A 26,398-nucleotide genomic window follows, 5' to 3' on the forward strand; every position below is an offset into this window, starting at 1 on the left:
CCAAAGAATGATGTTTCCACCTCCATGCTTCACGGTTGGGATGGTGTTCTTGGGGTTGTACTCATCCTTCTTCTTCTTCCAAACACGGCGAGTGGAGTTTAGACCAAAAAGCTCTATTTCTGTCTCATCAGACCACATGACCTTCTCCCATTCCTCCTCTGGATCATCCAGATGGTCATTGGCAAACTTCAGACGGGCCTGGACATGTGCCGGCTTGAGCAGGGGGACCTTGCGTGCGCTGCAGGATTTTAATCCAAGATGGCGTAATGTATTACTAATGGTTTTCTTTGAGACTGTGGTCCCAACTCTCTTCAGGTCATTGACCAGGTCCTGCCGTGTAGTTCTGGGCTGATCCCTCACCTTCCTTATGATCATTGATGCCCCACAAGGTCAGATCTTGCATGGAGCCCCAGACTGAGGGTGATTGACCGTCATATTGAACTTCTTCCATTTTCTAATAATTGCGCCAACAGTTGTTGCCTTCTCACCAAGCTGATTGCCTATTGTCCTGTAGCCCATCCCAGCCTTGTGCAGGTCTACAATTGTATCCCTGATGTCCTTACACAGCTCTCTGGTCTTGGCCATTGTGGAGAGGTTGGAGTCTGTTTGATTGAGTGTGTGGACAGGTGTCTTTTATACAGGTAACGAGTTCAAACAGGTGCAGTTAATACAGGTAATGAGTGGAGAACAGGAGGGCTTCTTAAGGAAAAAATAACAGGTCTGTGAGAGCTGGAATTCTTACTGGTTTGTAGGTGATCAAATACTTGTCATGCAATAAAATGCAAATTAATTTCTTAAAAATCATACAATGTGATTTTCTGGATTTTTGTTTTAGATTCCGTCTCTCACAGTTGAAGTGTACCTATGATAAAACATTACAGACCTCTACATGCTTTGTAAGTAGAAAACCTTCAAAATTGGCAGTGTATCAAATACTTGTTCTCCCCACTGTATAAGATACTCAATTAAAGCTACACTCGTTGTGAATCCAGCCAACATGTCAGATTTTAAAAAGGCTTTTCGGCGAAATCATAAGAAGCTATTATCTGATGATAGCACAATAGTAAACAAAGAGGGTAGCATATTTCAACCCTGCAGGCGCTACACAAAACGCAGAAATAAAATATAAAACATGCATTACCTTTGACGAGCTTCTTTTGTTGGCACTCCAATATGTCCCATAAACATCACAATTGGTCCTTTTGTTCGATTAATTCCGTCCATATATCTCCAAATGTCCATGTATTTGACTCGTTTGATCAAGAAAAAAACAGCTTCCAAAAAACGCAACGTCACTACAAAATATTTCAAAAGTTGACTATAAACTTTCCCAAAATATTTCAAACTACTTTAGTAATACAACTTTAGGTATTTTAAAACATTAATAATCTATCAAATTGTAGACGGGTGTCACACCCTGACCTTAGTATTCTTTGTTTTCTTTGTTATTTTGGTTAGGTCTGGGTGTGACATGGGTGATGTATGTGTTTTTGTCTTCTCTAGGGGTTTTGTATGTTTATGGGGGTGTTTCCTATCTAGGTGTTTTGTAAGTCTATGGTTGCCTAGATTGGTTCTCAATTAGAGGCAGCTGTCTATCGCTGTCTCTGATTGGAAACCATATTTAGGCAGCATATTCTTTGGGTATTTTGTGGGTGATTGTTCCTGTTCCAGTGTGCCAGTGGACTGTATCGTCTTCATAATTTTTTGTAGGTTTGTTGTTTTTGTTCATTGTTTAAGTATTCCCATTAAATATGGATTATATTCACGCTGCATCTTGGTCCTCCTCTCTTTCACCCGAAGACAATCGTGACAGAATCACCCACCAACAATGGACCAAGCAGCAGGAGGAGCAGCGCAATCAGGACTATTGGACTTGGGAGGAGATACTGGATGGAGATGGACACTGGACGCAGCCGGGGGAATATCGCCGCCACAAGGCAGAGCTGGAGGCAGCCATAGCGGAGAGGTGGCGGTATGAAGAGGCAGCACTGCAGCACGGCTGGAAGCCTGAGAGGCAGCCCCAAAAATGTATTGGGGGGAGGCACACGGGGAGTGTGGCGAAGCCAGGTAGAAGTCCTGCGCCAATTCCCCGTGCTTACTGTGGAGAGAGAGGGCGTCATGCTGGTCAGGCACCTTGTTATGCGGTAGAACACACGGTGTCTCCAGTAAGCGTGCTTAGCCCAGTGCGCTACATCCCAGCTCCCTGCATCTGGCGGGCTAGGGTGAGGATCCAGCCAGGGCAGATGGTGCCAGCCCTGCTTTCCAGACAGCCAGTGGGTCTCCTCGGGCCAGGATATCCTGCGCCGGCGTTGCGCACTGTGTCTCCCGTATGTCTGCACAGCCCAGTGCGTCCTGTGCCTGCGCCCCGTACGTGCCGGGCTAGAATCACCATCCTGCCCGGACGGGTTGTGCAGGCCATTAGCTCGAGACCTCCAGTGTGTCTTCACGGTCCGGTCTATCCAGTACCACCAGTGCCAACACTGTCGGTTTGTTGTTTTTGCTCATTGTTTAAGTATTCCCATTAAATATGGATTATATTCACGCTGCATCTTGGTCCTCCTCTCTTTCACCCGAAGACAATCGTGACAACGGGTCTATCTGTGTTCAATACAGGAAGACAACAAACCATGCTACTTTTCACGTCTTGCCCAATCTCAACAGTGTTACCTAGTTCCTAGATGGCCTACTTCTTAATTGCATAAATGAATAACCTCAACCAAATTTCAAAGACTGGTGACATCCAGTGGAAGCGGTAGGAACTGAAAACAGGTTCCTAAGAAATATAATTTGCCAATGAGAACTCAGTGAACAGACAGAGACCTAAAAAAAAAAGATTCTGAACGGTTAGTCCTCGGTTTTTGCCTGCTACATAAGTTATGTTATACTCACAGACATGATTCAAACAGTTTTAGAAACGTCAGTGTTTTCTATCCAAATCTACTAATAATATGCATATCATATATTCCTGGCATGAGTAGCAGGAAGTTGAAATTGGGCACGCTATTTATCCAAAAGTGAAAATGCTGCCCCCTATACCTTAAGAAGTTAACTGCACTATACTTGTACACTGTGCAAGTATTACCAGCAATGGAATACAGAGGATCCTCCTCCTCTATAGTGGGACTGCCACTGCCATGTCCTATTCGTGATGATAGAAAGGGACCCGTATCCAAAAGCCTATCACAACGGTTCACAGGGAGTGCCAAGGATGAAGCGAAATAGAGCTCTGCCCTCTAGGAAATTCATATTTTGTGATAATAATTCAACACTGCACAGCAAAAATATGGATATTTAAGTCTCAGTGTTGTGGTAAAAAGCTGTATGAGTTGATTCTAGTGGAATCAACACCACATGGTGTGGTTCTTACTTGACTGTGTTGGGCCCGCCTTATCATATTTCCCAGCATTCTTTGTTGCAGGTTTCTTTTTAGAATAGTTTGTTTTAATATCAGGATTTCTGGATGCAAATTGATTTATCAATTGAACTTATACTACACAAAGATAAAAAACAATTTTCTAACCTAATCCAATCTATATGTGGTTGAACTTATTCAACCGTTATCCAAATGGTTTAGGAAGCCTACATTGGCAGTCATTTTATCTGCAGATTGAAAGTGATTCATAGTTCCAATTGTTGGATATCCTAACATCTGTCTGGATTCCAGAAGGAATTGTATAGCACTTCACTAGCCAGCGTAATATATCGTTGCATTTCCTTTAAAAGCAGCTCATATATATTTTTGTACATCATTTTGTACACATAAAAATGGCATAAAAACATAGAAAACAGCATTTGAATATTACATTTAAATTGTTAAAAAGTACATGTTAAAAACAAACATGAATAAAAACACTTTTTCTTCTAAAACAATCTGTAAAAGCCATTTAACATTTGTATAAATGATTTAACAAAGGTAAAACATTTTTACCATGGTAAAACGTAACTTTGTTAAAAAGCTGTCTTCGGTCCTTTGTACAGTAATGGGGTGGATTCTTATCAAACTCGCCTCCTCCTGCTCTTCCGAATCAATTACCGTCCTGTCCTTCGGGGCACAGAGGAGATCCCTCCCCTAGGCTTCGCAGCGCTGTCAGGCCGTGGCCGCCGGGACCTTTGGTGTTGTGGGGGACCCAGGGCTTCCGTGGCTACTATGGCCACTGCCTTGGGGATGGTCTCTACTCGTTTCACTGCCAGCAGGTTGCGGGAGGACCACAGTGCATCCTTCAGACACGTGAGGGTGGGCCAGAGCTTGGTGAAGGCCTTCTGTGGAAAAGGCCTTCGGCCCACCCCATACAGCACAAGCTGGGGTGTTAGGTCTTCCCCTGCTGGCAGACACGGGGAGATCAGTGGGCATGCTTCCTTCCACAGGTCCCGGGTGGCTCTGCACTCCCATAGCAAGTGCCTCACCGACTCATCCTGGTCGGGGGCACGCGGGTGTCCATAACGACCCTGACCGGGAGGATCTCGTGGGCGAACATCCAGGACAGGTCGCGGTGCCGGTTCAACAGAGCAGGATGGGCCACATTGCGTCAAACTGTTGTGGGCTCATCTGTAGCAAGCCCAGACACTGACACACTGGTTCCTGCTCCTGCACAAGAGAGAGAAGAGAGCAGTGTTTAGTTAAAATCTCGACTGCCTCTTTTTCCAGTTTAAAATGCCTTAACTTTTGGAGCTGGACGTAGTGTTTGGGGAGCAGGAAAGAGACTGAAGTAAGATCCCAGCCAGGGATCTTATTGTTGACCGGGGAGTGGCAAGAGTTCGGTGTAACGCTGTGTAGCGGCTGCCCAGGAACGAGTAGAGGTCCGGCAAGCCTTCCCCCCCCTTGGACCTGGGCCTCTTGACCATCTCCCTCTTCAGCCTCTCCCACTTCCTTCCCCACAGGAAGTGAAAAACCATCTGTTCCAGAGCTAAAAGAGTTGTTCATGGGGGGATAAAAACAGAACCAATAAATAAATGCACAGGTAAAATTACAGCTTTAATGATTAAAATCTTGCCCTCAAAAGTCAGCTGTCGAAGTCCATAAAAAGCCACTCTCTCTGTTACTGTCCCCAGGATCCCACTCCAGTTGTCACTCCCTCCTCTCTCCCGGTCAAACCTTACCCCCAGTACCCTTATGTCAGTCATTTTAACTGTCAGTGGTAGTCTGGTCAAGTCTTGGTCTGCCCACGGTCCAAAAAATCGGGCCTCTGTCTTGTCTCTGTTCAGTCTCGCCCCAGAGGCTCGTCAGTACCTGTCAGTCATGTCCAGGATCCTGTCGACAGATAAAAAGTCAGGGCATTAAATGTTGACGCCATCCATGTAAAATACACACTTGGCGGATACCCACCCCACTGATTCGTTGGTCCCTTTACAAGACCTGTGCCAGTGGTTCGAGGCAGGCCACAAACAGAATTGGAGATAACGGGCACCCCTGACAGACGCCGCAGTGTACTCCCCACGCTTTTGACAAATGTCCATTTACAAGGATTTTGCTGGTAATGCTGTAATAATACAATTTTCACTTAGACACTAACTTGGTGAAGGCTACAGGACTGACAGCCATTAAATGCAACACTCATGTCTCTGTTATTAGCAAACACAGTCATGGCTGGTACCTCCAAATTCACTCAAACGGCACCCTGGGAAATAAATATGCAAATAAGGCTTTACACCCTACTACAGTCTTAAAACAACACCAACAAATGAGTCATTGTAACACAACAGGTCTTAATTCCCTAACACTGAGAAAGTATAATAGCATCAGCTCTAATTAAGAGTTAATTTAAAGGTCCAGCCGATTGTTTCTCAAATATCAAACAATATAACTTGTAAGAAAGTGTTACATTTTAACACTGTGGGAGATAAAATTCCGAACCCAAATTTGCTTTGTGTACTGTATATCCACAAAGATAATTAATAATAATTAATTTAATTTGTAAAGCGCTTTTCTCAAACTCAAGGCACAGAAGAAAAAAAATGTATATATTTTTATAAAAATAATAAAAAAAATAAAAAAAACAGACCATTATAATCAGACAACAATCAAAGCTGTATACCGGTGTTGTCAAATCCGGTGGACAGGAGAACAGAATTAAACATAGGTCCTTGAAAGCTTTTCTGAACAGCTCAGTCTTTAGCTGTGCCTTAAAACTTCTTGATACTACCCATCCCGCATGCGGGAGCGTAACGTAGCCTCAAACAATTAGCATAATGCAGCGGACATAAATCTTCCTAGAAAATGTTCCTATTCGTGAAAATCACAAATGAAATATATTGAGACACAGTTTAGCCTTTTGTTAATCACACTGTCATCTCAGATTTTTAAAATATGCTTTACAGCCAATGCTAGACAAGCATTTGTGTAAGTTTATCATGGCATAATGCTATGGCTAAGCTCTGCTAGCATCAGGCAACATTTTCATGAAAATAAGAAAAGCAATCAAATTAAATAATTTACCTTCGAAGAACTTCGGATGTTTTCACTCAGGAGACTCCCAGTTAGATAGCAAATGTTCCTTTTTTCCAAATATATGATTTTTGTAGGCGAAATAGCTCCGATTGGTCTTCACGTTTGGCTGAGAAATCGACCAGAAAATGCAGTCACTACAACGCCAATCCTTTTTCCAAATTAGCTCCATAATATCGACAGAAACATGGCAAACATTGTTTAGAATCAATCCTCAAGGTGTTTTCCACATATTTATTCGATAAAATATCCGTCAGGACAATTGGTTTCTCATAAGAAGCGATTGGAAAAATGGCTACTTGTGTACTTTACTCAAGATTTTCTGCCGGAGCCATCATGTGATCACTTGCTAAATGTGGTCCCTTATGGCTATTCTTCAACATAAATGCGTAAAAAGACGTCAGAATGATGTAGACACCTTGGGGAATACGTAGAAAACGTAAGCTCATTCGTAGCTCATTCACAGCCATATAAGGAGTCATTGGCAGTTTAAAAAAATGCGGCACTTCCTGATTGGATTTTTATCTGGGTTTCGCCTGTAACATCAGTTCTGTTGCACTCACAGACAATATCTTTTCAGTTTTGGAAACGTCAGAGTGTTTCCTATTCAAAGCTGTCAATTATATGCATAGTCGAGCATCTTGTCGTGACAAAATATCCCGTTTAAAACGGGAACGTTTTTTATCCAAAAATGAAAATACTGCCCCCTAGTTATAAAAGGTTCAACGAGGCTAGTGGCTCTGCAGCCTTGACAGTGACTGGAAGTGCATTCCACAGCTGAGGAGCCGCACAACTGAAAGCATTATCACCCATAGTTTTTAGTGTGCTGTGTGGCTGCTGAAGGGAGATGGACCTGGAGGAGCGAACGGTGCATGTGGTAGGATGAAGTCAGACAGATACTTGGGTCCAGAGTTGTACTCTAGATGGACTTTGGATGTGCTAACAGCCTTAGTTGTTAGCCATCATATTGTGTTCTCTGCATAATTGAAGTCTGTTTGAATTAGCTTCAGTAACTGTTTGATTTAGTGTCTCTGTATTGACTTCATTACATAGTTTCTTCGGATAGCCTTATGTATTCATTAGTAGAGTATATTTGTCTTTGCCTAGTCATCACAGATGCTGTTATATAAGTCTGCTTCGGAGACTGATTTCCAAAACTTTGTGAAAATATTTTAGATTCTTTGCAGCTTTGCCTTTGTTTGGCAAATTATTATTCAATTATTTACATTGTATCATCGTACAGAAGGTAAATTCATTTAGTTTTGATTTCCCTCATAGCTCTTCAATACAAAAACACACACTCATACAGTACAGTGTGTGACCGACCGGCTTGATTCGGTCTTATGTAGCAATGGTGTTTTTTCCATGGGATAAAAGTAGAGTCTCAGAGCTAGAAACTAGTATATCATACACTACAGTTAAGGAACAATGGGAAAGGAATTCTGCTTTGAAAGTTGATCAACTTTTAACCTCACTTTTGAGAAAATGGGCCTTGAATTTTTTTGTACCTAATGGAGAGTTCTTCTTTGTCTACACCCATTAAGCATCGTTCACACCCTCTTAAGCTTTAGCCCCACCCACCTCTTTAAGGATTCACATGTGAGGCTATGTACTAAATAACCAAAGATTTCAAGACTAAAGGCTGGTTTATACTACGGATGTGTTCGTAAATTTAATCTGCAGTGCCAGAGTGTCTGGGCATTCGTAAACTAAGAGCGTTGCCAGATTGTTCGTTCGTAAATTCAGAGCGCAACGCTCTCAGAGTGTTCAGAGCGCACACTGGATGCTCTGGCCGAGTAGTCGGGTTGATCCGAGCGTTCTGAACCAACAACTGTAGTCAAGCACCCAAGCTAACTGGCTAACGTTGACAACAGCTCACTTTGACCATTTTACTCACCCTAGCAGAGCTAGTTAGGCTGTTTATCCAGAGTGTTGGTGACTGCAACTGTGCTGCTGGCAACAATTTCATTATGCTTTTTTGTCAACATTTACTGACACCCGCCATACTCAACGGGTGTTGAGCATTCGTAAATTCATCAGTTATTCTGCGCTGTGGCACACTCAGATGAGAATGCTCTGAAGTCAAAGAAGATAACTAAAGGGAATTTATCAGCTACGTGATATCTTTCAAAAAACCTGCGTTTAGAAAGGATTACCTACACATACTGACCAGCTCATGTTATGAACAGAAGTGTGCTACTGTACATGGCAGATCAATCCAAACTCATCTCTCGGCATGTCCAGCCCGCTCATTATCTCAGACAGTCATGGCTTGCGGGAAGGTTTCTTGCTTTTTCCATGGCTAAACCAACTTGGCTCTTGATTAACAATTGTATTAGTATTTACAGATGGCATACACGTTTGCTATTAAGGCACATGAAAGTTCACATTCCAGAAGACATTTCTGGCCAAAAACATTGATTTAAAAAAGGTTTACATTCAATTGGAGCTCCCGTGAAGAAGTGTCGCGCGACATATGTCTCGTTTTCTGAAACGAGTCACGTATGTTTGTTTGCTTATGCACACACACACACTCACACACACACACACACACAACTTGTTTTTTCTCTCTGTTTTTGTTTCCAGACCTCCACCACCACAGTGAACATAGTGGTGACTGATGTCAACGATAACAACCCTAAGTTTGATCTGACCCTACCCAGAAACCTCACTGTCCAGGAGGAGGAGGCAAACATGTTTGTGGGTCAAGTCACGGTAAGCACATCTGATGGGCTAAAGATGCACACAATATGGAAGTATGTTTTTTGAAATTCACCTGAATACCTTGAACGTGAATATGAAGAATAACAACCTTACTTTCTCCTGACATTTCCTAGCATTTCCCTTCTTTCTACCTTTCTACCTGGCACAGCTTTACTAAGCAGGCCTTCTTTGCCATTTCTCTAACCCAGCTACTCCCAAAGTCCCACAGGTGTCCACAGCAACGCATGTGGCGATAACAACGACAGGCTCTAATTGACTGGAATACAATTCTTTGCTGAGTTGGGATCAAAATTATTACCTTTCCCTAGTGATATCATTATTTTGTTTTGAGCTGCACCCTGATAAATGATGACACATGAAGTGTTAAAGGGCAATTCCACCACTTTTCAACCTCATTTTAATAATCTCCAGCACAGTATCAGTGTCTACATACCGTTTTCTGAAAGTGGCGCATTTCTACGTTTCTACCTTGTTTCACTTTTAACTTTGTTTGGAACATGGGGTAAATGTGTTTTTCAAAAAACAGCAACAACAAATGCTGAGAAACAAAAAACAAATATACAGTTTTCCTAGGCATGACCATGTTGCATCAAGACCATGTTTAAAAAAGAAGAAATACAAACTTCCATGACATTTGCATCAATTAATTATCTGTGGAATGATTACAGTTCTGCAGAGGGATATGATAGGTAGGTCAAACTACCACTAAATTGTATGTTCACCCACACTGTGCCATAGCAGATCAGTGAATGACAATTTCTATGGGAACGGGAAGCTCTTTGTGTTGCATCATGCTGACACACATTCTAATCTGTCTTCACATCCACCAACCCTGGAACACCAAGACTGATCTCTGACTTTAAAGTTCCCACATCTCTAATATTTATTTTCCTAAGTTACTAACATAGACTACAAATGTCACAGAAATGGATAGGGGAAGTAATACATGTATCAATAGCATACGAAACAAATGCATTGGTGCATTTTATCTCCATGGGCTATTTAAGTCTGACCCTTGAGTTCCACAGTTCTGCTGGTTGTTATCCTTCTGCTGTAATCAGGGACTGACTCAGACCTGAGACACCAGCTTTACTTGACACCCAGCATCACAACGGCAGGGTGGCAGGTAGCCTAATGGTTAGAACGTTGGGCCAGTAACCGAAAGGTTGCTAGATCGAATCCCGAGCTAATAAGGTACAAATCTGTCGTTCTGCTCCTGAACAGGGCAGTTAATTCACCTACTACATGATTCCATAACAGATATGGAATCATGTAGCAACCAAAAATGTCTTAAACAGATCAAAACATGTTTTCTATTTCAGATTCTTCAAAGTAGCCACCCTTGATAACAGCTTTGCACACTCTTGGCATTCTCACAAGCAGATTCATGAGGTAGTCACCTGCAATACATTTCAATTCACTTGTAATTTGTGGAATTTATTTCCTTCTTAATGCGTTTGAGCCAATCAGTTATGTTGTGACAAGGTAGGGGTGGTATACAGAAGATAGCCACTCTATTTGGTTAAAGACGAAGTCCATATTATGGAAAGAACAGATCAAATAAGCAAGAGAAACGACAGTCCATCATTACTTTAAGGAGTCAGGATGATTGGAAAATAGCCTAGGCTCTATATTAGGCAATATAAGGCTACTATGTGAGCAAACGATAAGCAACCGAAACAATGAGCTACCTCTTCCACTTGTCCAGCCAGAGATCAATTAACCAAATATACAGACAGAGTCAGTGAAACAAAATTACATTGACTGATAAAAAATTATAATCAGACAAGTCACAGGCTTTTGGTCGGGACTATGACAGGCAACTATGCGAGTTAAGAGCTAAATCCACGTGAAAAACACGATACGAAATGTTTTAATCAGCTAATATATGAGCAAAACTAGTATAAAGATGATCATTAGCACTCACCTCAATGTAGCTCACATTTCTCCAGCCTTATATCCAACCGAGGATTAATTGAAAACTAAAATCTGACATTGATGAATTTATCTAGACGAGTCCCCCAAGTTTGTCTCAAAGCAAAGCGATGGCGCTGTCCCAATCAAAACGGTGCTGAACTGATAATCTAGGTGGCCACACATGACGATTGCTTTAAATTAGTATAATGTTTGGAAATTACTTTGGGAGTTTGATACCGTTTGATAATTTGATACAAGTTTGATACAAGTTTGATACAAGTTTTCAATTGCATTAGCTTACTTTATTCCAATATTTTCATAATTCAGTTGATCATAACTAAATTGACTTTTCCTTTCTCTGCACTTCCTCTATAGGCCCAATGGCTGTTTTCTCATCTCCTCATTCCACTGCTGCCCTCCTCTGCCGCGTTGTTCTCAACACCAGTAAAAATCAATATAGCCTACTGTTTTCTAGAAATCTGCATTTTTTTGTGTTCAGGCTCAATTAATTTATGTGATGTCGGACCAGACCTGGGCTCGGGCTTCAGCTCACCGCACTTGGGTCGGACCGGATTTGAATTTCGATGAGAAGTCTAAACTGCATTAGGGTCTAGTGTGCAGTCTAGTGTGCAGTGCGAAAGTATTCCCCCCTTGGAATTTTTCTTATTTTGTTGCCTTACAAAAAAAGCTATTTTAATTCTAGTTTGTATCATTTGATTTATACAACATCCCTAACATTTTGAAGAGGCAAAATATTTTTTTTGTGTGAAACAAGCAAGTAATAAGACAAAAAACTGAACTTGAGAGTGTATAACTATTCACCCTCTCAAAGTCAGCACTTTGTAGAGCCAACTTTTGCAGAAATTACAGCTGCAAGTCTCTTGGGGTATGTCTCTATGGAGCTTGGCACCTCTAGCCACTGGGATTTTGCCCATTCTTCAAGGCAAAACTGCTCCAGCTCCTTCAAGTTGGATGGGTTCCACAGGTGTACAGCAATCTTTAAGTCATACCACAGATTGTCAATTGGATTAAGGTCTGTGCTTTGACAAGGCCATTCCAAGGCATTTAAATGTTTCCCCTTAAACCACTCGAGTGTTGCTTTAGCAGTATGCTTAGGGTCGTTGTCCTGCTGGAAGGTGAACCTCCATCCCAGTCAAAAATCTCTGAAAGACAGAAACAGGTTTCCCATCAAGAAATTCTCTACATTTAGCGCCATCCATCATTCCTTCACTTCTGAGCAGTTTCCCAGTCCCTGTCGATGAAAAACATCCCTACAGCATGATGCTGCCACCACCATGCTTCACCGTGGGGATGGTGTCTCGGGGTGATGAGAAGTGTTAGGTATGCGTGAGACGTAGCTTTTTGGCCATCAAGGAAAATGCTACATCTTAGTCTCATCTGACCAGAGTAGCTTCTTCCATGTGTTTGGGGTGTCTCCCACATGCCTTTAGGCGAACACCAAATGTGTTTGCTTATTTTTTACTTTAAAAACCTCTTAGAGCTACCCCCCTACTTTTTTCAATTTCCCCAGAAGACATACCCAAATCTAACTGCCTGTAGCTCAGGTTCAGAACCAAGGATATGCATATTCTTGATTTCATTTGAAAGAAAACACTTTACACAAAGTTTGTGTAAATGTGTATTGAATGTAGGAGAATATAACACAATAGATCTGGTTTAGATAATACAATGAAAAAACATATTTGTATTGTTGTTTCATCATCTTTAAAATGAAAAAAGACACAACAAACATTCAGATAGCATGATGGGGACAATTTCAGTCAAAAACATAAGAGGCCAACAGTACTTGTGCAAAGTTTCAGAATGATAACTTCTAAAATTAGTGTGCTTACATTACATTTATCATGAAGTCACCCAGGTGTCCCACACAAGTAGCCCAAATATACCCAAGTGGCAAAATTGGTGAAGTTATACATTTTGAACGGAATAACTATATACAAAATACCAAAATGGTATTCTAACACAGCCCCCCAAAAAATGAGAAAAAAACATGAATAAAAAAATATATACATTTACAAAATAACACTTTCGATATTTGGAAGACCCTCAGTCCTCTACACAATATTGTGTTGCTGATGCCAGGTGCCATAGCAGTCTCTTTCTGCTGTAAAGCAGAGGGTCACCAAGCATGTGGTGCAGGTGATGGGGGACTTCATTTTGAAAAGAACACAGCGACGCCTCCATGCTGTGCCCTTTTGGCCCTGAGGCACATCCATGCCTGCTGAAATAGATTTGGGCAGATGAACACCACTTGTGGCTGGAGCTGGATGAACCAGCTTCAGTGGGGGATGGACACCTTGGCACTGGGGGCTCCCATTCTGAGTCAGTGTCACTGTGAAAGAAAATTTTCAGTTAGAACAGTTTCACATATGAGCCCTGTATCAACAGGTATAATACACATACACATACATACATATATATATATATATATATATATATATAGAGTACAGGGAACATAAGGTTGAATATATTATTATAGACCTGCTAGATCTACTGTCTCATTTATATTATGACAGACCAGCTAGATCTACGGTCTATTTTATATTATGACATTTCAGCTAGATCTACTGTCTCTATTATATTATGACAGACCAGCTAGATCTACTGTCTCCATTTCACTTTGGCCATTGTTGTGGGCCTGCCCTCCCCTCAACAGCCTCAAATAGGCCATTTCATTTCACAAGTAATATGTTATATTAATAATTTCAAACAACGGCATTGGCATGAGAAAAACTTACCAGTCCAAAACGATGTCCTCTCCGTTGAAAAAATATTCCTCCATTTGGGAATCGCTAAATGAATCGTCCTCCAACAATCTCTCTCATTTTCCCGATCAATTTCTTCTAAAAATTGTGTGTACATCTGTATATCTACACTTAGATTTAGCTTTCCCTGACAAACTGATTGATATATAAACAGCTGAAGACGTGCTTTACAAAAACAACGCTGTGCGTAACATGCGTTGCTCCTTCCGGTATGAAACTTCAATGGCGAATGACCGTCTTTACGCCGGAGTTTACTATATGGGTTGGTCTTCCAACACATAAACATTACATATTGCCGTTTACCTCAGCTCATTGGCTATCTACCCAGCTAGATTTCAAGACGATCAGTCGTCATTGGGTTAAAATACAGTCAATCAACGAAACAGCGGTCATATTATTGGTGCACAATGATGTCATTACTTGTCTTCAAATCAGTTTCTTTCAGTCAATATGTCCCGCAAAATGACCCATCAGGTTTGGTTGTGTTACAAACAAACCAGTTGATTGCAATGAAACCAAACATGACTGGAAAAGTCACATTTCGTGTGTGTATTTACATCGAATGTGTCGTCGAAAATGGAATGAGACGGAATTCACAAGCGGTTCACAAAATGTTTTGTGTTAGGCTATAAAATGGATTTTATCAAATAAAATACCATTCATTGTGTAACAATGAGCATTGTGATTGCAAACAGAGGACGATCGTCAAAGGTAAACAATTTATTTTATTGCAGTTTGTGAATTTGTTACGCCTGTGCTGGTTGAAATAGTTGTTTTCTATGGGGCTCTATCCTCAGATAATCGCATCGTATTCTTTCGCAGTAAATAATTTTTTTAATCTGACAACGCAGTTGGATTAGCAAGATTCTAGGCTTTCGACCCATGTAAGACACTTGTATTTTCATGAATGTTTAATATGACTATTTAAGTAGCGATCACCTTATGTTGTCGAATTTCATCCCGCTAACGGGTTCTGTGCGCAGTGAGGTTAAGCAATGGCTTTTTCTGGCCACTCTTCCGTAAAGCCCAGCTCTGTGGAGTGTACATCTTAAAGTGGTCCTGTGGACAGATACTCCAATATCTGCTGTGGAGCTTTGCAGCTCCTTCAGGGTTATCTTTGGTCTCTTTGTTGCCTCTCTGATTAATGCCGCCCTTGCCTGGTCCATGAGTTTTGGTGGGCGCCCCTCTCTTGGCAGGTTTGTTCTGGTGCCATATTCTTTAAAAAAAATGTATAATGGATGCAATGGTGCTCCGTGGCATGTTCAAAGTTTCTGATATTTTTTTATTACCCAACCCTGATCTGTACTTCTCCACAACTTTGTCCCTGACCTGTTTGGAGAGCTCCTTGGTCTTCATGGTGTCGCTTACTTGGTGGTTCCCCTTGCTTAGTGGTGTTGCAGAATCTTGGGCCTAACATAACAGGTGTATGTATACTGAGATCATGTGACAGATCATGTGACACTTAGATTGCACACAGGTGGACTTTATTTAACTAATTATGTGACTGCTGAAGGTAATTCATTGCACCAGATTTTATTTAGAGGCTTCATAGCATACAATTTCTTTTAAATTTCACTTCACCAATTTTGACAATTTTGTGTATGTCCATTACATTAAATCCAAACAAAAATCCATTTAAATGACAGGTTGTAATGCAACAAAATAGGAAAAACGCTAAGGGGGATGAATACTTTTGCAAGGCACTGTATGTGTGTGCTTTGAATTTAGGGCAACTTTGTGTGAAGTAAGTACGCTAGGCTAAAGGCTTCTATGCCACAACCTGTTTGGATCATGTGCTATTTATTCTTGGGGTAATCTGCTGCTGTGCATGCTGTGAATTTTGTGGAATTGCATTTGTGCGACATTGGGGGTTATTTTACATTTTTCTCAGTTCTTGTCATTTTATTTTGTGAGGAAATGTATAGAGTGGTCCCAGGACCGGTGTTAATCACTAATATACAGTACCATTTAATATGACAGACCCTTTTTATGGAGGCCTGTGAAGAGCACTCATATCTCAATAGATGGGCATATACTGTAAATGCAGTACTTGACCCTTAATCTGCATGCAGATGTTACCAATGCATGGGGTTTGCACTGCATATATCATCCATGTATTTTAATGCTAATCCTGAAGGATAAGTAAGGGATAATCAATGAGGGGCTATGGGTTCTAGGGAAATAATGTACGTCACAGAAGGTGTGTGTGCAACGACATGCAGCGGAGATGTACTCACCTTCAGCAGAGTTGCATTATTTCCAGAGAACAAATAGGCTGCGTTTACGCAGACAGCCCAATTCTGATATTTCTTCACTAATTTGTCTTTTGTCCAATGAGATCATATCTTTTAACCATAATTGGGAAAAATATCTGAATTGGACTGCATGTGTAATTGCAGTCTTAACTTTTAATAGATATGAGAGACAATGAATGCTCGGCACCCTTAAAGAGCATAAAAAATGGCTGCTGACCAACGTGGTAGTGCTAAAGTGTGCTTGTTTGTTTGTTTGTTCAATTAATTTACTATGTATTACAGGAATTTTGCCCGTTGAAAAGCCTGTGAGCTGTGGGGTGCATAATGATGTCAACCTTTGTGGTTAATTTGCAGATGTGACTCACCACTTGGATTCGGTCTTATGTAGCAACATTTGAATTTCTGTTTTTTACATTGGATAAAAGTAGAGGCTCAGAGCTACAAAATGGTATATCATACACTGCATTTGAGGAAACAATGGGAACGTAATTCTGCTTTGAAGGTTGATAAACTTGTAAACTCACTTGTAAAACTGTTTATCAATGTTTTGGTACTACTTTTGGAGATCCCTTCTTTGTCAACACCCATTCAGCATAGTTCACACCCTCTTTTGTTATTTTTGACTTTTATTTAACTAGGCAAGTCAGTTAAGAACAAATTATTATTTACAATGACAGCCTAGGAACAGTGGGTTAGCTGCCCTGCTCAGGGGCAGAATGACATATTTTTACCTTGTCAGCTCAGGGATTCGATCTAGCAACATTTCAGTTATTGGCCCAATGCTCTAACCACTAAGCTACCTGCCGTACCTTACACCTTACCCCCACCCATCTCTTTAAGGGTTGATCTGTGCGTTCTGTACTGTCTTGCCAGCTACTTCCAGGCACATAAGAGTGAGAGAACGGCCCACTGAACATGATTTGCCCTAGCAGAGCTGGTAAGGTTGGTTTTGGTGATTGCAACTGTGCTATCAGATTGTCCGTTTGTAAATTCAGAGCGTTTCGCGTTCAGAGCACACTCTGGACAATAAGTAGGGTTGTTCCGAAAGCTGTGACCTCACATCGACAGTCAAACACCCAAGCTAACTGGTTAGCTACTTCTAGACACATAATGAGAGAACACCCCACTCTGACCATTTTACTCCCCCTAACAGAGCTAGTTAGTATGTTTTCATGTTATCCAGAGCTTTGGTGACTGTAACTGTGCTGCTGGCAACAATTGAATTACGCTTTGTTGCCAATGTTTACTGGCACGGACATATTCAATGGGTGTTGAGCGTTCAAATATTAATCAGTTATTCTGCGCTCTGGCACACTAAATATTAGTCTTTTGTTAAGAAACGGAGCAAGATATATAGCTAAGTAAACAATTAATCCCAACGCATGACATAACATTAGTTAGCGAGCCAGCCAGCTAACGTTAGCTAGGTAGCACACTAACTTGAATTGAAAATAATTTGTCAAAATTAGAGTGGAGTCTTTTGTTAGGACATGTAGCTAGCTAGCTAGCTAAACAATGGACCATAATCACAACTCATGACGTTAATACCCTGCATTGATCTACAGGTAGCTAACCAACCAGGTTCTATGGCTATAACTAGTCAAACAAATGTGTCTGAGATATGAAGAATAAGATCATACACATAATGTTAGCTAGCGACCCTGCCAGCTAAGGTTAGCTAGCTAACAGTAAGCTTCAAATGAAAACACTTTCTGTCAAAATTAGAAATGTGTCATATCTGAAAATGTAGCTAGCTAGACTATCGTACCAGTATACATCATGGTTGGACGCGTCTCCTGTCTGCTGCCATGCACAATGTAATCAAGACTGTTGTTTTCGTCATCTCCTTAGCTATTATACTCAAATTCCACTGATTTCAAAACTCGGTCCACCATAAAGTGGAGAGCATACACAAACATTAGCTAGCTAGCTAACAGTACACTTTAACTTGAAATTAGGGTTGCAGTTTTACTACACAATGTATTTTTTTTAAAGCCGCGTTGGACACGATTACCTAGACATACTGACCAGTTCCAATAGACAGACAGACGTGTGCTATATGACAGACCAATCCAAACTCATCTCTCGGCATGTCCAGCCTACTCATTATCTCGGCCAATCATGGCTAGCGGGAAGGTTGCTCACTTTTTCTGTGGCTTAACCAACTAGGCTCGTAATTTACCAATTTTATTAGTATTTACAGATGGCATACAAGTTTGATATTAAGACACATGAAAGTTCACAAGTTCGAGAAGGCATTTCTGCCAAAAAACGCTAAATTATTTTTTACTTTGAAACAGCTCTATTGTGAAGTCTTAACTTGCAACATACGCCTAGTTTCCTCAATCGGGTCACATACTGGCATGTTGTTCTTTCTTCTGTTTTCGGAAGGTTTAACACCAGGGCTCAATCTTTAGCCGTGGCTTTGAGCATTTATCTGGCTTTCTGTGTAATACAAAATGGGGGTAAATCACCCTTACCGCATCTAAGCCCTCTCTCTCTTTCATTTTCATTTGTTTCTTTGATTCTCTCTGTGCTACTCCTTACATCCCTAGCCGGGGTTAATAACTCAGCAGTCAGGCTTGAATTGAACAGTGGCAGGAGAAGTGTGACCAGATTTCAAAGTTTTCCCCCCTTCTCTCTCTCTCCTGCCCTCTCCCTCTTTCCCTGTTACCATGATTACAACAGAGAGGAATTTGTGTCTGCTATTCACACACAAAAACCACGATGGCACACACACTCACACACAAGCTTGCACACACTCACACACTAGAATATCAATGACCTGACATATTCATTAGGGATTTAGAATTTGTTAAGTAACTAACTTTCTGTCTACCCTGAAGGATCCTCAAAATGTACCTCATATTTTCCCTATTCAAGGAATTCCCTTTATAGAAAGAGGTTTATGGCCCATTAAACTTATTGATGATTAGTCATGTCTGTGACAAAGACACTTATCTTAATGTGAACAGAAAATTAGACTGAAATTAACACTGGGCTTTAATTTATGAGAACCATGTCAGCTTAGTAATTTTTAAGTGTACATTAAAGTGTGTGTGTATGAGTAAGTTTTAACACATTTTAACTGTGGCTTTATTCATGATATAGCACAACCCCTTGTACCTTACTGCTTATGTATTTCCATATTTACCTTTCCCTTCTTCACTCCACATATTTACGCTTCCCCTGCAGGTCACAGATCCAGATGCAGGGGCTAACGGTCTGGTGCGCTACAGGATAGTCAACCACCCAGGTTTCTTCACCATCAACGAGAACGGCAGCATATTCACCGCAGTGCCTCTGGATCGGGAGCTCAAGAGTCAGTATGACCTGATAGTGGAGGCCTCTGATGTGGCGGTGGACCCCCGCAGGACCACCTACACCCTCTCTGTCCTTGTGATAGACATTGATGACAACAGCCCAGAGTTCTCCCAGAAGACCTATGTTGTCAACGTCCCCGAGAACAGCCCTGTGGACACTGTGCTGCTGCGTTTCAGTGTAAGTCTGTCTGTCTGTCTGTGTGTGTGTGTGCGTGTGCAAGTGCGCATGTGTGCGGGTATGTGCTAAAGCTTCACTGAGCAATGAGCATGGTGGTTCTGAGACTTAGTGTAAGTGTGGGTGTGGGGGAGGGAATTCTGTAGCTTCTCTCTCTGTCAGGCTTTGTGCAGTGCAGTAAGGGCTTCAAACAGCTTAACTATTAAATTCACCCTTTAACATCCTTTAACTTCAAAGCGACTCCAGCTATCAGCCGATTTGGCCTCCATTTCAACTGCCATTCTCTTCCAGCCTGGTAGCAAACATCTATAAAAATGTGAATTTCATTGCAATAGTTCTGACTGCAGCACCTCCACCCACCCATCCCTCTCTCTATCTCTCTCTCATCCCTCCCTCTCTCCGTCCATCCTAGGCGGTGGATGCAGACCTGTTCTCTAATGTAACGTACCGTATCAAGTCTGCGGAGGACATGAAGCTGTTCTCAGTGAACCCGATCTCAGGCGAGCTGTCAGTCCTGCAGACCCTGGACTTTGAGGACCTGGCTAGTACGGGTATGGGGGCCAACTATACCTTCCAGGTGGAGGCCGTTGATCAGGCTGGGACCATGCCCCCCGGTGAGGCCACCGTCACTATTCGGATCACGGTACGATCACGTCGCTCTGTATTCACTGTGTTTGTCATGAGTGATAGTAAAAGTAAAAAATACTGTTGCTTCACACTCATTGTTTCCACTCATGATGGTGACTAGTAGGCTAGTGCTTGAAGAATATGCAAGTTATGGCCCTCATCAAGGTAAAAGCACTTCTTGCTTTACATGTACAATGTTATGTACCATCATGGTCCCTAAGGACAAGTATCGGTGGTGAAGGATGCACACTAACAACACTGTAGAAGTAATAGTCATAGTCTGCTGTCACTCTTTATTCACTGTGCTCTACATACAATTTGGAAGCTTTCCTCCTCTGCTTAGGATGAATAAAAAATATGTTTCCAACTACTTTACCCTCATGGCCCCTCAGCAAAAGTAGTGCTGGTATAAATCAACAAAGCAATACTGTTTCACTGCCAGGAGCAGTAGTAACAGTTATAGACAATACATTATATTGTGCATTTGATAGCAGAAGCAATAGTTATTATTGTGGAAGCTAGAGGTGCTGATAGCAGTGATAGAAACAATCTATTTTAAAGGTAGTACGTTTATCTCAATATTTGAATATTGAGAAAGCAACTTCATTAGCAGTATCACTATCAAGAGAGTAGTACTTTAGCTCTACATGAATAGCAGTCATGGTATTATGTCATATGTTGTGAATTTCATTTAATGATCACCTCATTCTACTAGGCTAGCTAAGAGACCCTTGCATTGAAGTCATGATTGTGTCTTTGTTATGGCTGATCCAAGGCTAAATGCATATTCGGAGCCACTGTGCCTTTCTACCCTTAGCCTTCACATCACAAAGATGTGCTTTGATTTGATTTATTAGGATCCCCATTAAACGATGCCAATGGTGACAGCTAGTCTTACAGTGGTCCGACATATAACGAAAAAGACCACTGGTAGCATGTCTTTTGGTGTCAGTGCTGTGTGTAGAAAAAAACATTTGTAGAGGTCCTAAAGAGCTGCCCTGCGCTACACCACACTTTACATGTTTGAGATTAGAGAAGCTTCCAACATATTGATGTTTCTTATAAAAACGGTTTACAATCAAGCTTAACACCAAGTAATTTAGTCTCATCAACTTGTTCAACAGCCACACCCTTTATTCTCAGATTCAGCTGAGGTCTAGAACTTATGAATGATTGAAAACAAATACAATGTTTATTACTGGCCACCCATTCCAAAACTGACTGCAACCCTTTCTTAAGGGTTTCAGTTACTTCATTAGCTGTGGTTGCTGTGACACGTAAATTATTGAATCATCAGCATACATGGACACAAACGATTTGTTTAATGCCAGTGGCAGGTCATTGGTAAAACTAGACTAGAGTTTCAAGAGAGCTGCCCTGCGGTACACCACACTTTACATGTTTGATGTTAGAGAAGCTTCCATTAAAGAAAACCCTCTGAGTTATATTAGATAGATAGCTCGGAATCCACAATATGGCAGAGGTTGAAAAGCCATAAAACAAAAATGTTCTCAACCTTAGGTTATGGTCAATTATATCAAAGGCTGCACTGAAATTTAACAGTACAGGTCCCACAATATTCTTATTATGCATTTATTTAAACCAGTCATTAGTTATTGTCAGTGCAGTACATGCTGAGTTCCCTTCTCTATAGGCATGCTGAAATGTATTTGTATTGTATTTGGTCAAACACGCCAATGGCAACAACTAGTCTTCCTGGGGTCCGACATATAACAAAAAATACATTATAAACAAAATACTTTACAATTTACATACAGTACATTTAAAATCATCAACATGTAGTGTGTGTGTGTATGTGCAGCTATCAGTTACATGTCAGTACATACAGTACACACAACAAATACATCATAGGTGAGAGATGCGTTTTACTATGAGGTGTGCTTTACTTATTTTTTTAAACCAACTTTGCTGTTCATTTGTGCTATATGAGACAGAAGGGAGTTACATGCACTCGTGGCTCTGTATAATACTGTATGTTCTGGACCTGGGGACTGTGAAAAGACCCCTGGTGCCATGTCTGGTGGGGTAACTGTGTGTGACAGTGCTGTGTGTAAGTTGACTATGCAAACCATTTGTAGAGGTCCTAGAGAGCTGCCCTGCACTACATCACAATTTACATGTTTGACATTAGAGAAGCTTCCACTAAAGAAAATCCTCTGAGTTCTGGAAGCAGAATGACTTTGGCTACCCTCCAGGCCTGAGGACAAAGACATTCCTCGAGGCTCAGATATGACAGATATGAGTGGCTATAGAGTCAGCTACCATCCTCAGTAGCTTTACATCTAAGTTGTCAATGCCAGAATTATTGATGGATAGCAAAAACAATCTACCTCGCCCACACTAACTTAACACAATTCAAACTTACAATGCTGTTCTTTATTCGTTTTTTATGCATGAATACGATGGCTCACTGTTTGTTGTTAGCATGTTCTACCTAAGTTTGCTCACTTTGCCAATGAAGTAATCATTCAAACAATTGCCAACATCAAATGGTTTTGTGATGAACAAGCCATCTGATTTGATAAGTTCCTTCTTATTTTTCTTGGGTTTAGTCACGTATTTTCTCAATTTGCAGTAAGTCAGCCAGTCAGATATGCAGCCAGGCTTATTAGCTACTCCATTTGCCTTTTGTTAATCACACTGTCATCTCAGATTTTCAAAATATGCTTTACAGCCAACGCTAGACAAGCATTTGTGTAAGTTTATCATGGCATAATGCTATGCTAGGCTCTGCTGTTAGCAGGCAACATTTTCACGAGAATAAGAAAAGCAATCAAATTAAATAATTTACCTTTGAGGAACTTCGGATGTTTTCACTCAGGAGACTCCCAGTTAGATAGCAAATGTTCCTTTTTTCTAAATATACGGCGAAATAGCTCCCGTTTGTTCATCACGTTTGGCTGAGAAATCGACCGGAAAATGCGGTCACTACAACGCCAAACTTTTTTCCAAATAAGCTCCATAATATCGACAGAAACATGGCAAACGTTGTTTAGAATCAATCCTCGAGGTGTTTTTCACATATCTATTCAATAATATATCCGTCGGGACAATTGGTTTCTCATAAGAAGCGATTGGAAAAATGGCTACCTCAGTACTTTCCGCAAGATTTTCTGCGGGAGCCATCATGTGACCACTTGCTCAATGTGGTCCCTTACGGCTATTCTTCAACATAAATGCGTAAAAAGACGTCACAATGCTGTAGACACCTTGGGGAATACGTAGAAAGCGTAAGCTCATTCGTAGCCCATCCACAGCCATATAAGGAGTCATTGGCATGAAGCGGTTTCAAAAAATGCAGCACTTCCTGGTTGGATTTTTATCTGGGTTTCGCCTGTCACATCAGTTCTGTTGCACTCACAGACAATATATTTTCAGTTTTGGAAACATCAGAGTGTTTTCTATGCAAAGCTTTCAAATATATGCATAGTCGAGCATCTTGTCGAGACAAAATATCCCTTTTAAAACAGGAAAGATTTTCATCCAAAAATTAAAATAGCACCCCCTATATCCAACTGGTTAATAACCTGAAACAGATTGCAGGCACTGGTTACAGTGAGAAGTTTTCTCTGGAGTGGACAGCTTGATGAAAACTAGTCAATATTCAGGTCAACAAAAAAGTAGAACACTCTGTTTACATCACATACACTATCAAGCATTTAACAAGCAACACCCCCCCCCCCCCCCCCCCCCCAAAAAAAAAAAAAAAAGCTTTAGATGAGACAGGTGGACCTACAACCGCAACACTTCAATAACACTTTACATGAGATCTTCTCTCAGCATTACACGGACATGGCTCTAAATATATACAGCAACATCTCCCCCATAAGCATTCCTGTCACTTCTGTAGATGTTACATCCTTGTATGGCTACTTCTGTATCATCAAAGGAATTATATAAGTGAGTCTCCGAAATGGCTAATATAGGAATGTTATTGATTTCATGAACCTTGTTTCTAAGGCTACATATATTATTATTGGCTATTTTCAGCCATTTCCTGGGTAGTTTGTCAGTGATAGACATAATGTGTAAAAGAGCAACAAAAAAAGAAGAATAAAAAAAAAACATTCAGCAGTCCATTAAAATATCCTCACTTGTGATAGAAAGACACCCTGTACCCAACAATACTCCCACAGGCCCTGGTCTTTGTCATGTTAGCAATTTAGGCTATGCTGTTACTTCTTGCGGATCCAGACAGGGCAGGTCGCAGGGAAGAAAGAAACAGCAACAAACAGCAGGGATCTAGACAGCCACAAGCCCAGAACAATCTGCGGTCCCAACCACAAGGTCTAACCGTATTGCAAGCTACGTTCAAGCCCTCAAGGTGACCCCTGCTGATGGATAACTTGAGGTCGCGTTAGCCCTGGTGCTATTCCAGGGCTGAATGACTCATTAGCTTTGTTACTGCAATTATGTGAGGATTTTCAGATGCATGTTTTCCCATTCCAATTTTTCAGCAGATTAGCCTCTCAATTGAAACTAAAAGATGAAATGCCTCCTGTTTTGGCGCACAGTGTCTCGCTATGTTTATGTGTGTGTGTTTGTGTGTGCTCGCGCGCGTGTGTGTGCATGTTCTTATGTCTTGAATTCTTACACTTCACCCACTGAGTAGGTGTGCGTTTGCTTTATGCAATATTTAGGTGGTTGTGCATTTGCTGTATCAGGGTGTAAGTGGGTTTTATTTAGCCCAATGGCGGAACCACTGACTTGAACTCTGTATTCACAATTTTGACATGACAGGAAGGGAAGTGTGGTTCCTCAGGTTGTTCCTCTGCAGGCCCAGCCAACCTGTAGAGTGAGTTTGTCCTCCGATAAGGATAGTGTTTGATGCAGTTTCCTTGTAGTCACCCAGTAACCGTGTTTGATGTGATAAGGCACAGTATTGCTTATGTTATCACACCCTCCTGGCTGCTATTTGATATGGCCTACATGCATTAAAGTGGGGCTAATGGATTCACACAGGGTTCCTATGAGTGGAGTTGGAGGAGACTATGATTTTCCTTCTTTCCTCCATTTAACACCTGCATAGGCTTTTGAAGTCTTTTGTGTTTGATTTGTTCTCGTGTTGTTCTAAAGGTTTTCTTGTTTCATTTCAATGGAAGGCCTCACAGTGATTGATTGTGTACTCTATCTGTGTCCTAGGGATCGTATTTAAACTCACACACTTTTCCTTATTTTCTCGCAGTTTCTGAAAACACACTGTAGAATCTGATAGAGAGTGTGTGTGTGTGTGTGTGTGTGTGTGTGTGTGTGTATTCGTCACCTGCACAAAGGAGGAAAACACCAAGGCATGGCTTTGTTATTGAAAACTGAAGCAGTGAATCACAGTTTGTCAGCTCTACAAAACACAAGCTGCATATAGATGGACGGGAAATGTGTCTGTGAATGACTGTCTTTGCCTTTCACAGTGAGGTCCACTACACATGGTTAGATCAGATAGTTTATTCAGCAGCTCTTCTCTCTACCGTTCAGCACCGACCCACTTCAACCATACTATCAGAAATGTCATTACATCATATGAATCAATGTTTTGTTCTATTGCTGCTGCTGAAGATCTTGATTGTATATTATGGTGTCAGTGTTTGGCCTCCATCCCGCAACTAGGGAGCGTGAGAGCGAGAGCGAGAGAGAGAGAGAGAGAGAGAGAGAGAGATTAAAAGCAATGCCATGTTCACAACATATTAGTTGAGGATGTTGTTTCAAAGTCTAATGCAACGAAATGGACAGCGCTTTCTAAAGTGATGATAAATTATAAACACCCATATGCATATTCGAGCTAATGCATAAGCATAGGCGATATGAGGCCAAGCTTGGGAAAAAAACATAATTATTAAAATAATGATTGTGCCGTTATACAATACATAGCCAACCACATATTACACATGGCAGAATTTAAAAAAATAAAGTCACATAATAATGCTTCCACTGAACTTTGTCAGATAGACATGCAGATCGCAGTTCCAATTGCAGAGGATAAAACACGTCTCCAGCAGATTCAGTTTGACCCTGACAAAGCCATAAATAATACATCATTGAGCTCCAGTATTTCTAGTCAGATTCGTCTTTGCAAGATGTTGATGTTTGCTATCACTTGCAGACTGATTGATAAATTGTGAGTCTGACAATGG

General features: G+C 41.1%; 1 protein-coding gene across 1 annotated transcript in view; it reads left to right on the forward strand.

Annotated features, from left to right (window-relative positions):
* LOC139381349 (protocadherin-15-like) overlaps nucleotides 1–26,398 on the forward strand; it is a 216,073-nt gene that overhangs the window by 117,093 nt on the left and 72,582 nt on the right. The window contains exons 18-20 of the mRNA XM_071124806.1: nucleotides 9,029–9,157; nucleotides 19,320–19,625; nucleotides 20,035–20,265. Coding sequence (XP_070980907.1) covers nucleotides 9,029–9,157; nucleotides 19,320–19,625; nucleotides 20,035–20,265 — 666 coding nt within the window. The remainder of the gene's footprint in view (nucleotides 1–9,028; nucleotides 9,158–19,319; nucleotides 19,626–20,034; nucleotides 20,266–26,398) is intronic.

This window comes from Oncorhynchus clarkii, chromosome 23 (assembly GCF_045791955.1).
Source record: "Oncorhynchus clarkii lewisi isolate Uvic-CL-2024 chromosome 23, UVic_Ocla_1.0, whole genome shotgun sequence".
Classification (NCBI taxonomy): domain Eukaryota; kingdom Metazoa; phylum Chordata; class Actinopteri; order Salmoniformes; family Salmonidae; genus Oncorhynchus; species Oncorhynchus clarkii.